The sequence below is a fragment of the Tympanuchus pallidicinctus genome, unplaced genomic scaffold (genome assembly GCF_026119805.1).
Source record: "Tympanuchus pallidicinctus isolate F22 unplaced genomic scaffold, pur_lepc_1.0 scaffold8, whole genome shotgun sequence".
NCBI classification, from domain to species: domain Eukaryota; kingdom Metazoa; phylum Chordata; class Aves; order Galliformes; family Phasianidae; genus Tympanuchus; species Tympanuchus pallidicinctus.
Genome location: NW_026294802.1, coordinates 2,731,487 through 2,749,757, shown reverse-complemented (window position 1 = coordinate 2,749,757; position 18,271 = coordinate 2,731,487). Strand labels below are relative to the sequence as shown.

General features: G+C 41.3%; 1 protein-coding gene across 1 annotated transcript in view; it reads right to left on the bottom strand.

Annotated features, from left to right (window-relative positions):
* Nucleotides 1–287: 287 nt before the first annotated feature.
* Nucleotides 288–18,271, bottom strand: part of MICAL3 (microtubule associated monooxygenase, calponin and LIM domain containing 3) — a 155,307-nt gene continuing 137,323 nt past the window's right edge. The window contains exons 39-43 of the mRNA XM_052668226.1: nucleotides 17,573–17,623; nucleotides 8,690–8,755; nucleotides 6,299–6,398; nucleotides 5,371–5,444; nucleotides 288–5,286 (exon numbers count right to left, since the gene is read on the bottom strand). Coding sequence (XP_052524186.1) covers nucleotides 5,102–5,286; nucleotides 5,371–5,444; nucleotides 6,299–6,398; nucleotides 8,690–8,755; nucleotides 17,573–17,623 — 476 coding nt within the window. The 3' untranslated portion in view covers nucleotides 288–5,101. The remainder of the gene's footprint in view (nucleotides 5,287–5,370; nucleotides 5,445–6,298; nucleotides 6,399–8,689; nucleotides 8,756–17,572; nucleotides 17,624–18,271) is intronic.

The following is an 18,271-nucleotide window of genomic DNA, read 5'->3' as shown; positions in this document are numbered from 1 at the left end:
GAAACCAAATTCTAGTTCTTACCATCACCTTCACCCTGTTTGGTGTTTATTGTCACAGAAGAAGCAATGTAAAATTGGAGAAAGGTGTATTATATATTGGGGCTGTATTAAGATCGATTTTGTTTTTATTTCAGACAATTCAGATGGACTCAAACTGTTCCAAGAATAACAAAAAAAAAGCTGAAGTGGAGCCCTGGAACACTTGGCCTTTTATCTCAAGATCACCTTCCTTCAGCTCTTGGCTTCCTCATCAGCTGTGGGAGTGGATGCATGGAAACAAATGGTAATTCCACGAACAAAAAGAAAAAATAATTAATGACTTTATTTTTTTTCTTTTTTTTTTTTTCTTTTAGTTCAGTTGGCCATCTGAGGTGCTAAAATCTCAACACCAATGAAGCAAGTGTGCATAAAAACAAATGATAAAACAATCAAACAGAAAAGAGGCTGGAACAGTTTTGGTGTTTTTTGTTGTTGTTTAACAAGTTGGGTATATACGCTTTTCTGTTAACACTCCATACATGCCAACCATAAAAGCCTTGAACAATCTGAGTATCAGAGATCACTCTCATTCAAAAGGGAAGATGCCAAGGCATATCCCTTCACCTGGAACAGACTTTGCACACACGCACGCACGCACACGCAGATACAGAGAATATTTAAATTACTGCAATGCCATCAGAACTTGGCATCCTCCACACCTCCTTTCAGTGACATCCTCATCTGCCTGCTGCCCTGTCTATAGCAGTATTGTGAGCAATCCAAAAGCGGAGGCATTTGGAAAGCTTCTAATCTCTGTTACTTTGCAACAGTCAAGAGCAGGCGATCTCTCTCCGCCAACTATGTACAAGCTGGTTATTAGTATGCTTTAGAGTTCTCTTTATTGCAGACAGTGATGATTTAACTTCCCATACAGCCATGCTGTGGCTTTTCAGTTTGTACTCAGGAGATTTTATAATGCAACACCTTTCTAGTCCGCTGGCGCTTGGTGTAAACGTTTAATTGAAAACTCATTTTAAAAGAATGTTAACCAAACAAGGTGTAGCTGTGAAAATTTTAGGAACAGCTGCTAAGAAAACAGAAATGCTGGCTGCTCTAGATCATGCAGTCTAGACCACTTATAATACTTCATAATGTTCAGGATTAGGATGTATAAAAATATTAAAAACCACCAGAGTGCACACAAATGTGGTGACTAGCTCTATGCAAGCACCGTGTTCTAACAGAGGCCTAGGCATTGCACAAACTCAGGTTTTTGACCGCAGGGGTAACCCATGGATCCACTGGTGTCTTTACATATAAACAAATATTTACATAAAATGCAGAGACAGAGAGTAGCACAGACTTTTAAAACTTGTAGTTTGCTTGAAAATATGTTCAGCGACGCAGTTTGTATCGTGCCCTAGCGAGACCATGGGGTTTTGGTTAGCTGAAAAAGAAAAAAAAAAAAAGGAGCATGTCTGGAAGTTGGAGCTGAAAGATGCTCCTGTCATCTCCCCATGCATAGTTCTGTGAAGCTCAGGATCTTACAGCCATTTGTGAGCTTAAATGAAAAGACGGAAAAAGGAACAGAACAGTTGAAAAACAACAAAAAAAGTATTTGTACTGTGAAAACAGCAGATCGGGTGTTTTGGCAGTCTTCATTCCCCCATCCCTACTTGCTTCCTGGGTGTTTCCAGGAGGTGATATCACGTCCTCCTTTCCCCTTAGGGGACTGAAGCGCTTGCCACATCCTCAGTGTGCCCATTTGGAAACAAAGGTGGGTTAGGTTCTGAGCTCTGTGCTCCTCCCACGACACGGAGGAAGGAGCCAGCCCCTGGTATGGGGACTGTCACATAGGGGCATACAAGCAGATACCATTGCATGCCTAATTCTCAGAAGCTGAGGGCCTTCTCACTTCCTTCATGTGCTTGACGGACACACGTCATTGAATACACATGGCTGAGACATGTGCTGCTTTGCACCTGGATAGCACAAGGAGCTAGAACATCCTACTTGGATTCTGATACAAATAAGGGATCTTGTGGTCACAAGAGCCTTCTTTAGCTTTAAAAATACAAAGTTTGAATTAAAAATATTCAGACAGTAAAAAAACCCAGTATCTGGTATGTAAGTTATATTCTTAAAGTGCAACTGAACAGCAAATACAAGTTGTGCCTTTTAAAACCATTTGATATAAAAAGGCCTTGAAAGGTTTCCTTTCATGTACTTTCAATTGACTGTGTGCGATGTTAGGTCTCCACTTTCATTCTGAGTGCTGGAGGACTTCAGCACAACTCAGAGAGTTCAGTTGTAGGATATGCATTTTTCCCCTGCAGTAGGGCATTACACCCTCAAGTGATAGACTCAGGCAGTGAAAAAATCTGTCCCACGTCCCCCAGCATGAAAAGGGATAGGTACTAACCTGGTACGTCTTCTTTACAGCTCACATTCAGTGATCTTTTGTTAAAAGTTAAATATGGTCCATATGCTACAGAAGGGACTGAGGCTGATTCTCTGCGCAGGACAGTTTACTGGAAATTACTGAGGTTCTCTCTTTCTCCTCTCCTCTGCAGGTTCCACTGGCCCCTCATGCAGACTATGTAACCTATTATCACCACCAGTTTGACTCCACAGCTGGCCTCTGCCCTGGCAAATAGGCAGTACTCTGCTAACCGAATCCTCTTAGCAGGCCAACACTCCTCAAGAATTTTGTCCAGTGAGGTTGGTATAGGGGTATGACTTTCTAACATGCATAGTTACTAAGTAGCACTGAAGCTGCCTACCTGCTTTGTTTCACAGCATGTGTTTAATTTGCAATGCCTTAAATGACAATGGTAAGGAGGGGAAAAGAGGAAACTCCTGAAGTATAAAAACCAAGTTTCCGTAGTTAGCAATCAGCCCTGCTCACAGACCTTGGACACCATCCTAAGCATTCTTCCTCAGCATCTGTTCATCCATCAGAGGTGACCTCAGGTTATAGACAGCTGGCCTCTTTGAAGGAGACAGAGAGTCAGCAACAGTAAACCATGTTAACATTTACCCTGGGGCAAAGAATTAAAGGATGTTCAGCCCTGCTTGGGCATCTTGCACCAACAGTGTATGTTCAAGCTGAAAGAGCCACCATGCTGTATGAATATGCTTGGGAATGGAACACCTTTCCAAAGACACTGGAGAGCAGGCTTAGTATTTCCTTAACGTGAAAAGAAAATAGGCAACAACTCAAGGGGAAAAACAAAAACGAATTAAAAACAACTTCTTAACACATTACGTTAAGGATGGGACACAGACCCAACACACAGTGCTATTGCTCTGTGCAACAAGTTAAGGATGTAGCATGCTCCTGAATCTGTCAAACAGTGGATGGTGCTGAATTGCTAAGTGCATGACCTGCGCATTACTTAACACACAATTGTAATGAGTACCCTCTTAGCTTAAAAGCAGCAGCTTCACCAGCTGAGTCAAAAGGAGCTTCTTCCAACAGGAAGTAGCAGGAAATGTGCTGTTTTTGTTTTCATGAAAGTCCCTCCAGCTGTATCTCAGGAGTATGAAGGTCCCTCTTTCAGTGAGAAAGGGACATATGGGATATTTCTGCCTTACATTTTTGGCTTTCTCATTATAAAAATTTTAAATTTAAATAAATTATAGGTTTATTAGTCCAACAGAGGGATTTTTGGGATGCAGAAGAAAAGTATGCTAGGAACACAAAATAGATTCTTACAACTCCACAAGTGTGCAGGATTTTATCATAAAGGAAATCTTGCTAGGGCAGGATGCGTCCATGGGGTCCATAAAGACTGCCCTTGCTCTGAAAGAGGGACCAATCTGCAGTAGTGTCTTCCTCTAATAGAGTTAAAACACTCCCCCATCCCCCCTTGAATATGTGTAACATTATAAAAACACTAATAAATAGCCACAGGTAACAACGTCCAGTAATTTAGAAGTGGAAGTTGTAGGATGCAGCAGGCACACACACCTATCATTCATCCATTTTTTTTTTTTTTCCTAAAAGATACAAAAATGAATTTTCTTTCAAGTATTAAAAAAATAAGTTAATCGACATAAAAGGGTCAAAGTGACTGAGGGCCCAGGCAGGTCTTAAGCTTCGTTTCCAATGTGCAAAAACAAAATATAGAGGAAAAAATAAAAACACTGAAAAGTCTTAATGGTGGTTTCAGTCACTTACGGGCTTCTCCCTTTTAGGAGCTGAACAGCCAGGGAATGCTGCTTGGTAACACCCCTGCCCCAGCGCACACTCAACACTGTCCCACAGTCAGTTTTTCCAGTGTCAAAACAGTCGCAATAAAAACAGAACGAAGAAGCCCATCAGCCTCTGAGCTGTGGCCAAGAAGATAAAGGCCAGCAGCAGCTGTCTCTCCAGTGTGTAGCAAAGCAGAAGGGCATCTTCTGTCTCTTCTTCTCCCCTTTTTCCCCAACAATAAAGCCTTAGGAGACCGTGATGGGGAGTGAGTCTTCTGATGCCCAAATCTCTTTACAAACCGTGAGGCAGAGAGTTCCATCACGCATAACTAGTAGTGTCTTCTCTGTCTCATTTCTTCATATCCATGCATAATAACCAACTGTAAGTTTCTTTGGTGGGGAGGAAGACTAAAACAAAGAAGGTGCTGCCCTGGGCTTCTGGAGCTCTCCTGGATAGCTGATTCCATCAAACAGGTTGCTACAGGCTGCTGTGGTTTTCCAAAGAGGGTTGTTACTTCCCTCCCTTTCATTAGGGCTGTTGTAGTAAAAATGGGAAAGGAATGGACTGCCATAAATCCAGATTAGTTAAGGTACTTCTTCCCTTAACCTCCTTCCCCACAGGAGGATGGATTATTTCTCTCCCTGCTACCAAACAAAAAATAAAATGCAGTCAATTGTACTGAACTTCAAGGAGACTCCACAGGCTCCACTCATTATCTTCAACATGGCTTGCAGACATGTAAAACTTAAGCTTCTGGAGCCAACACACTTATCAAAAGGCTTCTGAGTGCTTCAAACCAAATCGCTGCATGCTGTCGGGCCCTTCGGAGATTTCCCCTTCAACATCTTCCTATCCATGTAATTCTGGCGAACTCAGGGTAAGCCAACTGGAGAACACAAACCAGCAGAGGTAAATGTATTGAGCTCAGGACCAGTTCAAGCTAAATCCTTTGGAAAGCATGACTGCCTCCAGGTCCTTGTCTTCCTCTTTTTCTCGAAGCCGTTGCTCCTCAAGGAGAGCCACGAGAGAATCTCTCTGCTCTACTACTTCTAGCATCTCATTCAGGATCCTCTTCTCCTCTGAGAGCTCCTCATCTGTCTTTAGATGATCTACAGAGATGTCAAAAACTGTTAGCACACTCAAGACTAGAAATATGCACATACAAACTACGAGGTCATATTTATTGCTCTCACCTTCCACTGCCATCCTCTCCCGGAGTTCCTGTTGTAATCGACTCTGCCTGTCTTCCAGTTCTAGCTCCCGTGCGCTGGAAGGAAAACACACCAGGAGTTCAAGTTCTGGATGTAATCAAATACTCTGCACAATTGCTCCATATCCCTTCTCAATTTCTTCCCCCCCTCTAGATATCTGCTATGCATTTTATCAATCTATTTTAGAACAACTTTAGAGATAACTGATGTATAGAACTAGATTTTTAAAGATTAAATCTAAAACAGTGTGAAACACTGGGAACAAGCAAAGCTGCAATCACTGTAAAATCATACCTTACCTCAACGTTATCTGCTATTTGCCACTCTAAGAACAAATTACTTAACAACTCAGGTCATGCCAGGGCATTGCCATTTCAGATTCCAATGCAGACAACATCTTGGGGCTTTTCTGACAAAGGCACCAAAAGACACCAAGCTTACACACTGCTCAGGTCAGCCTCTGTACTCAGAAACTAATTCCTGTGAATTTGCACCACGGGGACTAAGAAAGCTCACGGATTTTTTACAGGAAAAAAATCTGTCCAAACGTGAGCCCAAATGAGAAGCACTGGAGTCCCACTGCACGCAGAGAAGAGGGGCCATATGACAAAGGTAACAGAATTAAGCAGTTTGGCTACACTTAGGAGCCATTCATCATTTCTTCGTCATTCACTAATGTGCTGTGTTTTATCCAAGAACAGCTTGGAAAGGATGCAGAACTGAACAAATATCCTTACTGCACACATGCAAATAGTTCTTGTACTCTTCTGAAAGTTTTTGATCCCTATTTCAGCCAAGAATCAAACTGTATGACTGCTGATCTTCAGCATTGTAGGGAAAACGGTACTGGCAGATCTTCCACTGCTGTTTATAAAATAATCCCTCTTTTCAAGTTTGCACATTGACTTACAAGATCATCAGTTCAGACTCATAGCGAACCAAGGCATTCTTCTCTTGCACCAGCTTGAACCATTCTTGCATCAGCTTGGGATCATCCTTCTTTCCCATGCCTGCAAAGAAGAAACTTGGTAAGACTGTGTGGCAAAATGCCACACAATCCTTACAAGCCCAAATGGCAAAAACAACAATGGGGCAAAATGTGCAAAGAAAGCCGAGCAAGATGCTGCCAGAGCACTCCCAAGCCGGGTCCATTCAGTTTGCCTAGAGCACACAAAAGAGTGGAAGTCATCTCCAAAAGGATTCTCTTGTCTTTGGAGTCTGATTTTTATTATTATTTTTTGCTTTCTGATTTTCTTTTGATTGCTTGTTTCTTTCTCACATTTACTGCAGAAAGCCCACACTTCTGTATTTCACTTTTCCTTTCATTAGAAGAGCTTTATAGTTCCTAATGCCAGCTACTTAAGTGTGTGCTCATCAGAAATAGATTCAATTGCCACTCTACGTCTTATTTTCTTCAACTGCACATCCTCAATCATTTATTTTACTGACAGAAAGTAACATCTCATCTTTTTTCAATAGCTAAATGAGTGTTTTTGACTGCTCCTCCTAGCCACATGCATCTATCCACCCTGACGATCCCCTGTGCGCAGTAAGCACAGAAACTACTTCTGCTGTATCGCACATCAGCACCAGAAGGAAAGAGAGAACCCCCAGACACATTTGCTAATGTGAAAATGGAAGCAGAAAAATCTTGGGCCACGGTATATCTTGGTTGGTATTTATTTTTTTAAACCAATTCATAAATTGATGCAGGAGAACACTGATCAATCTCACATCTGTCAGAAGTTGCCTAGAATAAATTGCAGAATTCTGTTCCCAAAACCTTTTGTAGATTTTTACCAAACACAAGAGCTTACCAGGAAAGCTCCTCCTGGCAGTCCCTTGTTTTGGGCCACTGAATTCACATTGAATTATCTGCAGATGAGTGCCTTGACTCTTACCAACACCATCAAGAACCTTGGCAACTCACCTACCTGCACAGAACGGAGACAAGAGTAAGGTCTCAAAGTGAGCCCTACAGCACTTCCTGAGCCCTACAGCACTTCCTGACATGTATGGTTGGCATTCCAAAGTAACTAACAGCCCTAAGTTTGTTATCAAGGCTACATACTATCTACACCAAGAGCAAAACCTATTAACTAGTCATTTTGATTCCAAAAATAATCATGCAGCAAGTTTGCTATTGAAACTCTAGGAACGACTACACGAATATCACAGTAGTGACTATTAATGGTCAGGTCTGTGACCTGACTTCAACCTTCTGATCTCAGAGAATTGCTGTGCTGGAGAGAAGTAAAAACAGGCCTACAATTCCATTGAACTGCAACTTAGTCTGAGAACATCTGCCTTTGAAAAACTGACAGAGCAAACCCTTGGGAAATACCAGACCCAGCTGCACAACCCTAACAGCCTCCAGTTCTCTGGGCTTGGTATCAGTGTGTTGCTCATTTCCAAGCATTCCTTTCTGAGCATCTCTGCACAATATGCCCATATGGCGGCAGGAGAGGGGAGACGGAACATGCAGATGTCCAGTGCAGTGGCGCATGAAAGCACTGGGAAGTCTCCCTGCCCCTTCCAATGTCAGGATGTACAGAAAACAAATGCCTCTAAGAAAAAGCCAAAAACACAGCACTACTGACCTATGGAATATATTAAGTATTTTTAAACAGCCAATGAGAAGAGGAAGAATGGTAGGATTGGAGAGAGAGCACTGACAACTGATATGAGGGAGCACCATGGAAAGCAAAGTAAGTGGTTAGCAAAATTACACCATGAACACACAAACAGCACCCTTCCCCCATGCCTTGGCAATGGAAACTCTATGGCAAACTCCATTTGATACAGTTAAAGAACTCACTCAGCAAGACAGATGAGGGAAAACTAGTCTAACTTAAGGTTTGTTTAATTTTAAACTTCACGGATGTTTTGCAAACCAGTCCTTTAAAAAGACACAGTATTCCTTTAATCCATGTAAATTAATTAAAAGGCAATTTAAGGAAGCAAATTTTCTTCCCTTACCCCACCTTCCAAACACCTCTCAGGAGGAATAGAGAAATCAAAGCCACCAAATGCAAACAGAAACTTTTGAGTGTGATGTTACTGCTCCCACCACCGCTCCACCATGCCCGCCACAGCACAGCTGGGTCTAACAAAAGGGATACTGTACCTTTAGTAACTTCTCATAGGCCCACAAAGCTGGTTACCAGGTTGCTACTGAGAAGGATGGTTTGGGGAAACAGTAAGAAAAGGCTGGGGACCCTGTGGTCACTAGCTGACTAGTGCTGCTGTTGACAACCCAGCTGTGGTCAAGGAGAACAGGGAGCATGTGAGGTTACGTTACCTTCGTGGGCACAGCAAGGGCAGAAGGAGAGAGGTCTACGACGTGGTGTCCCGCCATTGGGCTCAACTTCAATAGGACCAAACGAGGAAGAGGAAGAGGCAGGAGAGGAAAAGGAAGTTGGAAGTGGAACGGAAGAGAGGAAAGGGATGAAATAAAAGACAAGCAAAGGACAAAAAGCGTAAGAGTGAGAAAGAAAGGAAACACAAGAAGAAAAGAAAAAATACAAGAAATGGAGAAACAGAAACAAGGGAACAGTCTACAGATGAATAATGTCTCTAGCAAGCACAGATAACAGATAAGAGGTAGGCCGAGAATCAGTGAACTCTTACTGAGCTATACAATTCCTAGACAAGAGGTTATTGCTGACTTTTTCCTAACATAAATTTCCAATCACATGGTCTTTAACTGAAAAGTTTGTGAACAAGATGTCAGGAGGAGCAGAGATAAATATTTAACTCCTGCTGATAAATCTCAAATTTCAAGCAGGGTTACAAAAAGTCTCGCCTGCATGCATAAGACTCCAGCTGTAAACAGCCAGCCCACCTTATGGCTTTATCAGACCATGCTCTTATCACCGTGGCAGCATCCACTGATGGAAAAAGTATCCTTTTAAATGGAAAATAATTCCTTCAGGTAGGGAACATCACAGGAAGAATCTGATTCACGTGGAACCCATCTGCCAGGATCTGCCATGTCAAGCATGGTGAGTACATGTACTGGGTTGGGTGCTTAGAGGAGAATCAGCTTTTTGTGGATAAAAGAATGATTCATGTCAGTTTCTGTGGTGGGAGTGATCACCTAAGGGCATTGCATAGATAAAATGGTGAATTTAAAGCTGTCCCTTGACATTCTCATTTCACAAAGCTTACAAGTCCTGTTAACATCAGTGACTTACTGAATATTTTCCATCGTCACAGTCACTCAATGAAGGACAAACATTTCTCATCTCTAAAATGGTTCAGCTGCTTCAACACTTACAATCTCCTCTTCAGCTGTACTTAACGTTGCAGAGATAAATAGTAGAAAATAACTGGTACCACTTTAGTAGTTACAGGACAACAAATGCACTAAGGAGGTGATGAGCCTGAAATATCAAAGCCAGCAAACTAAAACACTTCTCAATGAAGAACCTCATTTACAAATGGGAGGCATTCCTATTTGGGAAAAGGAAGCTCCAGAACAATAATATGGTAAGAGTAACTTGTAAAGTGGAGAAGCCAGCAGTTTGATACATACGGTTTGGAGACAGCTTTACATAACTTTAGACTAGCAGCAATCTGGGAGAGCTTTAGAAGGGACCATCACAGAACTAGAACAGCACATGGAGGACGCACTGGAGTGAGAGGAAGAGCACATCAGCTTCAAAGGCTGTGTCTGAGCAGCAAGGCTTTCTCAGACAGGAAGAAACCTCTGCACTGGGGGCAGGAAGGGGCAACACTAGGAGAGGTTCCACAGTTGGCCACATGACAGTTACAGATAAAGCATCATACCAACATAAGTTGACAGTACCAGAACTTTAATTCTAGTTATTCGGTCTTCCAGCTTCTTCACTTAAAATGAAAAATGCTAGGGCTGCTTTTCCTGTGATTTGCATTTCACAGATTTAGGTTAAAAAAGCAAAAACAAGTCCCCAAAACAATGAAACATACTGGCTGTCCTCTGTGAAGAAGCTTCCATAGAAAGTAGAGCATGTAGTGCGTTATGCCCATTACATTTTTTGTTTCAAATCCTACCTTCATCCTACCAACATCACTCTTTCACCATATAAGCTCTTATACTCTAGTTGATGGCCTACCAGTTCTTTTTGGGATCAGGAAATGGATATTTAACTATGTGGAAGAATCCACTTCAATTTCTCAGGGTTTGAGATTTCATTCAGAATTTTAGGGGGTAGGGTGATATTGCTGACTTATGCACAGTTTCTGAATTTCTAACTATGGAGTTACAGATTTGGTGAGGAATTCTGAATTTGCCATATTTGATCTTAAAATAAATACCTGGTGTTGAAAATGCCATTCAGCTCATTGCAACAGTGGCCACAAACTATTAACTTTTGTCATCAGTAAGCAAAGTGTCACATCCTAGGAAGAGATACCACCTTTGGTCTGTAATGAAAAGCCATAGGTCTTACACAGCAGAAGACAACAGTGCAGACACCTCTCCACATCATGTTTTCTTCCTTTGGCCTTAGTTGTCCTATTTTTTAACAGAAATATAATCCTCTCCACTCCTGTCTAAGAATAATGTGTTCTTGAATGGAGTTGCAAAGTCTATACTATCTATACTCTTGCTACTGGAAATATTAATATTGCTCTTCATTAAGGTAATGAATATAACCTGCACTATTAAGATATTTTCCAATTATTCCTGTTGCAAATTATAGTTGCATTAGTGAACACAGGTGACACAATTGTTACAGTTGCTCTGGAAACAACTTCCATCAATCTATGATGATTAACAAGCCATGATGGTTAACAAGTCTTTGAAGTGCTCCCTATTTCCTGGAGGTCCTAAACAGCAAGGGCAGAATGAAGTGCAGCCTGAAACTTACCTCTTCTTGTTCTCTAAAGCTGTGAAAACTGCACCAATTATTAAGCCCTAGAATGTGGTATAATCCAAACTCACAAGTGTTGCAAAACATATAACGTAGTGGAATTTTAAGTGTGCTTTTACAATTGTCTCTAAGGTTACAATTATGAAAACTGCCTCCCCAAACCTGCTAACGTAAGTATCAATGCAGGTGGTACAGATGCTGTAAGCAGACTGAAATGGGAACTTTCTGGTTTTGAGAGGAAAAATATTTTATTGTATTTCCTGAAAAGATAAAGATTTTTCAACAACAGTAACAAGTATTGAGGTGTGTTCCACGTCACATATTTCACTATCCTTTCAGATGAACTCTGTCAAGAAGAGGCCTCTTAAATGTTTCAGAAACAGAAAACTAGAAAAAAGAAGATCACCTGATGAATGGAAAAGGTTTTACTGATGTACATTGATACATGTGTAGGTAGCAAATGTATCATCAGATCACTCACATTCCTGCCAGCTAAACAGCACAAGTTCTCACTGTGAACACACTCCCAAGAAGAGCCTGAGCATCTCACTGAGTACTATAAAAAGTCCACACTGTCTCATCTTCCTTGCCTTTCTCACTCATCTCACTCAGTAAATCCCTGTATGTCTACTTACTTCCCTCAAAGCCATCAGTAAACCCACAGCAGACATCACAGCCTTCTCATTACTAATTAGCAAAATCACCAGCTCATGAGCTCATTAAATTAAAAACGTGATCATCACTGCAAGACAACTTTTCTGATCACAGACAGACGGAAAAAAAACCATCTTCTTTTCAAGCAAATTAAAAAACAACAATGAAAATAATGGTTCTGTTCACATGTCCCCTACCACAAAAAGAAGAAAAAAAAAAAAGAAGAAATACAGGCTAGGTCAGGCATCACAGGTCTTTATCCACAGCACTGTTAGCTATGTGCTGCCCCGCCAATGTCATTTGTTCCAGGCCTACTTCACTGTGAAACCTTCAAAGCAGAGATCAGCAGCCTCAAGAAACAAAGATGGCAAGCAGAGGAATTCAAAAGGGTGCACGGGAGGACAGCCACATCCCATCAATGATTTGACTGGAATTATCTTGCCTCTGCAAACAGCACTCCCCAGATCTTACGGAGTTCACACAGCCATGACAAGAAAGACCTTGTTTGCCATAACACATTTGAGAGACCGCAGACTTGGCTGTCATAGAATCACGAAGGTTGGAAAAGACCTCCAAGAACATCCAGTCCAACCATGAATTGATGGAAGTCAGGAGCTAATCCAAGAATAAATGCCAGAGCTCCTATGCCTCTCCAAAACAAGGAAGAGAAATTTTATAGCAACCATGAAGACATTCCTTCCTTTTCACTCTGTGTTGTTCTTTGTTGCATCCAGAAGGCTTCAACTTCTGTATGGCTATTTGTGAACTAACCAGGGCAGTTCAGAAATCAGCATATGGCAACACTGGGTAGGAAACCCAGCTCTGAGGCTAATTTCCATTCTTATACACTGCTATGCTAGCACTTGGCCTTATAAGCCAAGAGCATGACACTTTATAAATTCTTATTCTGCTAACAACTCCCATGTGCCACTTAACAGCAGATGAAGAACTCTAAATTTTATCTCAGTACTTATAACACAGATCAGTTAAACAGAAATCAGGCAAACTGTGGTAGTAACAGGAAATATATGCTTTCCCATCTTTCAGAAACTGTTCATGGTAAGAAACTGAAGTGCTGAGAAATAAAGCATTTAGTGAAATTGTTGTAAAAGAGCATGAACACAGAAAGCCACCTCTTACAGAGCAACAGCCACACAATCATAGGCATTATAAAATTGAAGGAAAGGATTCTGACAACTATCCCGTAAGTACATCGCTCGAGGTGTCTGATAGCAGTTTACTCAAACCATGTTGATAAGAACGTGCTCTGAAATACAATCATTCTAAGAAAACAGGGCAAAACTCACGGACCACTGCATTGCCATGCAAACTGAATACTATTTTTAAGCAGCAGACGAGAGTGGGGAAAAATAACTGAGGTGGGGAAGCTAAAGAAACCTGGAAAAGCAACAGCTGGAGAAGAACGTGCAAATGACTGCATAGAAGTCTTCTGCATCCCACAAGACCTGAAGGCACTTCAAAATGCAACCAGAACTAGTGCAGTGTCTTTGTATCTGTGCACACCTGTGAGCGGTGTCCAGAAAGAAGCAGGTAAATGACAATTGTTTGCTTACAGTACCTAGCAAGTACTCTCATTACACCTAACAAGTTCTGCTTATCAGATGTCCTTTCCTGCAAAAAAAACACGTTACAGTTTTGCTTCAGTCTCAAAAGCAGTTGCAGACTGAAAACGGAATGTTATCTTACAACTCCAAATCTCTTGAAGGAGTAGGACTGTTCCCACTTTTGTATATCAGACTCTGGTCCTGCAATTAGAATTAGATCTGCAGGTCTTTGAAGAATGCAGTGAGCCCAGTATTTTAAATAAGCTAATAAAAAGTGAATTCTGGGACACTGTACTTCAAAGAAGAATTTTCAAAAACACAATATCTCTTTTTTCCTGTTTATCCAATGTTCAGCAGAACCTTATCAAGAAAGAACAAATGTCTGAAATCAGCATTGTCAAACATACCAGCCTTCTTCCTGACTCCAACCAAGAGGAAAGCATGACTGGAGTGTGGGGCTGCACCCCAAGTGATTCCCTGCTGGGTGCAAGGAAAATGAAGTTGTCCATTTAAATATGGAGGGAACAACAAAGTTGTCTTCCAGCTAAACTGGGACAAAGAACTGGTGGGAAAGGAAGGTCTGAGGCTGAGACTAATTGGGCAAGGAGACTAAGAACACTAACTGCTAAAGAAGAGGCAGAGAGGAGAGGGGAAAATAGGGAATTAGACTGATTCAAGAAGGTATAATCTAGGGTTATCCAGAGAAAGAATAATGGTAGAAAAGGGAGAAGAACTCAAACATTTTGTGATGAAGTCATTGGTAGGAATTGAATCTGGTGGCCTGAGTCAGTGGGAACACAAGGGGTAGAAGATCAGGAACAAGTAATGGGGAAGAACAGGAGGTCTGAAGGGTAAACATTAGGATTTCTTTGTCAAAAAGATAGGGATTAAAATTAAATGCCTGAGAAGCAGAAACAAACTCAGAATGAAAATGGAAGTGGTGTAAGGAGCTTTGGATGGAAAACAATTCCCTTTGGATGGAATCCTAATGGGATTAGGACAAAGATCGCCTGGAAAGTGAGTAAAATGGACAAAGTGTGTATCCACCAGAGTACTGTATCCTTCCTGGCTCAGAATCCATGTTTTCATGTCTCACCATTCCACAGCTGCCAGCAAACACCTGTGAAATCCACTGACCATGTCCCATTTCCTCTCCACGAGGATCTACAGAGATGACCTCCTAGTGTCGCTATCAGTTACTCCTTAAAGGTAAGTGGCAGATTTTTCGGCAGTGGATCTAAAGGTTATAGATCTGTTGATAATTCAACATAATACACAACCTTAATTTCAGTTGATTTAGCCACTTTTGTAACGTTCTTTTAACAAAGCTGCACATACACACAGGAAAAACTACTCAGAATTGAAATGTGACCATCTGAAGCCTGAAACGAAACATCTGCTTTAGAGCAACAGCACATGGTGTTTTAGAACAGGAAGAGTGTAGAGCAATCTGAGTAGAACAACATGGGTAGCCAGGGTAGCAAGCCGTAATCCCATAAACTGGAACTTGACCAGAAGATGAAGAGTTACCACACCTTGCAGAAGTTGTTGTTGTTGTGTAGCCTGTAACCACTAAATGAAACGTAACTCTTATTAATACAAAGAAAATCCAGATTAAAGTAATGTCCTAATCACTTGAAAATAATTACCAAGTTACAGATAACTCTGCAATGTATTTCTGCTTATCGTTCTTCCGACATCATGACTCAGAGCTATGCCCATGCCTCAGAGACACAAATTATCTGGAGAATAATTAACCCACAATGCTTACAGTGCTCAGCAGGACCACGCAGCCCCACGGGGTTTAACAGCACTCCACCCAGATGCAGCAGCCTGCACAGACACATTACTTTGAGAGCCAAGCTTTAAATCAGCCGCTGAATAGTGACAAGTATCAGCACAGCAATGTATCCCCTCGGGCAAAAGTGTTCTGGCAGCCCTCAAAGCAAATAAAAAGCAAATTAAAGAGGCAACAAAACTGAATTATAAAGCCACATACTCAGCAGGCTCTACTGGCTCAGTGCATTTAAAGGGATACTGCCCAATGCTTTTTTTTTTTTTTTTTTTAAGTTTCTTTAGGGAAAGGTATTTTTGACATGAGCAGAATGATATGTTTTAAAGTGCCTTTTTTTCTTTTCAATATCAACATTGTCTCTGCTTGGAGTCCAAATGACTACATCGCCACATAAATAAAAGCAGTTTGTAACAGAAGCCCAAAAACAACTACTCTAGAGTGACAATTTCAGCTCAGAGAAATGGAAAAAGCAAAAGATACGAAATGTAAATTCATTTTTTTTATTATTTGAGATTTTCTGCAACACAGTAATTTTTAAGTGACAGTGTCCCTTTAAGTAAAGATTATTTGGTTTTCTTAAAGCCACCATCAGTGATTTTGATGGGACTGCTGTCTCTAATGAGGCATTGGGAGAAGAAGGATGGGGAGGAGGGAAAGGTCTAGTGGAAGTAGCATTAGACAAGGAAAAGGATCTGTTAGGGATAATTCAGCATCAACCCTTTTACAGCTCCCATTTCATGTTCACGTGGGTCTGGGCACACCTAGAAGAGGATTTCAAAGCCTCTCTGCAGAAGATACCTTGGGAAAGAATGCTGGTGGGACGGAGCAGTGCAAGAAGCTTCATAGTTTGTGGAGGACTAGCTCACCAAAATTACCAGCGGGGCCCAACTGGGCAACAAATCAGGTCTAATAAGAATTTAAACAAGTCTTCCATTTTGAAACTTGATTCCAGTTGGCTTTTCTTAAACAACAAGGCAATTTTGTGTAAATCCCAACAAAGGGCTGCAAGCAGGTATTTTGTGGGTTAGCCTTCCCTTGGAGGAGGAGAAAAAATGAGAATTAAAAGCTTGGGCATGATTTCATCTGAAGGTGAATGCAGAAAACAATAAAACTAGAGGGAAGACCTCCAGGGATCTGTCCTAGGTCAGGTCTGGAGCACGTGGACCCTCCATCCTGCTGAGCTGGATGCAGTGTGGCCCCTCAACAAAAGCACAGTTTAATCAAGCAACTTCATATTCTGATGACAAATGAAATGAAAGACTCTCAGACAGCAAAGCAACCTAGCAGGGTTTGCCTTGTCTTGGATCCACTGACAGATTTGTTTACTTTGTAAGAATAGATTTACATTAACTAAATCAGTAAAGGGAATTTTAATTTTCAAGAGGGACAAACGTTAAACAAGCACCATTTACAAAGCAGAAATTATCCGCCTGCTACAGGATTCAGGAAGTAGCATTAATTAAGGAAATGGAGAACCACAGTGCAGACTGATGACCACATTATAATGTAAGGTGAGGAAAAAAAGAGCTAAAAGTAACATTAATTAAAGAAACGAAGAATCACAGTACAGAGTGTCAATCACATTATAATCATCAAGCAAGGAAAAAAAGAGCTAAACTCTTGTATGTTTGCCACTTAAATGAGACACAAAAAATAAAATAATATAGCAAGCTTAGTAGCTGTGCAATGGTGCAAACGGAGGTGACTGGAAACAGTAGATTGCACCAAAACTGACTGCAACTCTACTTGTAGATCCTCCTTCTAGCCCTACAATAAGACAACCCAAGAAATAAGAAATCTGTTATCTACCACTGCTTCCAAAGTGCCTTCAGGATGCATTTCTTGTGAGCACATCAAAACACTCTTTGAAAAGAGCAAAAGAGCCTCAGAAGGAGAAAAGGGAGGCAAAGGCATAACTAATCCTTTAGAGTGCTGTAGCTGTTGGGAGTTGGTCAGATCTGCCGTTCCCTTTGTGTTAATATATTTTCCTGAAGATTAGGATGGTAGAATTGGACTTTGCAAAGGAGAAACAAAAGTCAGAATGGCCACTTCTAGCAGGGAAGGTGGCTGGAGTGAGAACTGTATATAAATTCAGAAATAATTATCAATATAGAAAATACAAGAAGGAGCTTTACACATGGCTTGTGGAACATGCCAGGATTTCCTCTTCCTGAGCTGCAAAAGGGGTTCTGCCGTTCATGTGCAAGGACTGTTTCTTCTTGATTGTGAGCCAAGGATGGGAGAAGTAGGTGAAGGGAGGGGTGGGAAGGAGTGTCAGCAGGGTTAGTGTCAGCGAGAGGTTCAGCTATACATACCACCCAGATGCAAGTCGATGAGGTCACTGTAATAAGACTCTCCCCAATAGTCTATAACAAGGAATGGGTGAAGACAGAGTTATTGAGTCAGATACCCACCCTAGCCCCACACAATCAAAGCAATCTATGAGAAAAAAAGACATACAGGCAGACAGAAACAAAAAAGACAGAACAACAAGAAACATGCATCTATGTACGTTTGCACATATATATAATACATATAAAATTACGTCTTTGTTTATATACATATATGTACACACGCACATATATGTATCACAAAATATATTGGGAAGATGAGGAGAAAATTCCCAGCAGGCAGGCATGGATATCCATGGAGAAAAATCAAGAAGTTTACACAGACACTTCACTCTCTCAGTCTGCACCAGCACTTGACGCTGATGTCTTCCCAGTTCCTGCTGGGAAAAGCAGAGCTATTCTTGTTGTTTTCCTAACTGTTTAGGTCAGCTGCAAGAAAGGTACAAGGACTGACTTCTTGGAGGTGAGTGTGTGGAGGATGTGTAGAGAACACGAGTGAAAGGCACTGACTGAATGCTGACACAAATGGCAAACGCAGAAGTGTGGCAAAAAGGGTTTCTGCTAATGCAGTACCTATGTGAGAGAAGAACATAAGAGGGTGTGAAACAGAGACAAGCCTGTCCACAGCTGCTAGAGTCAGGTACACCGTGAGTCTAGCACTGC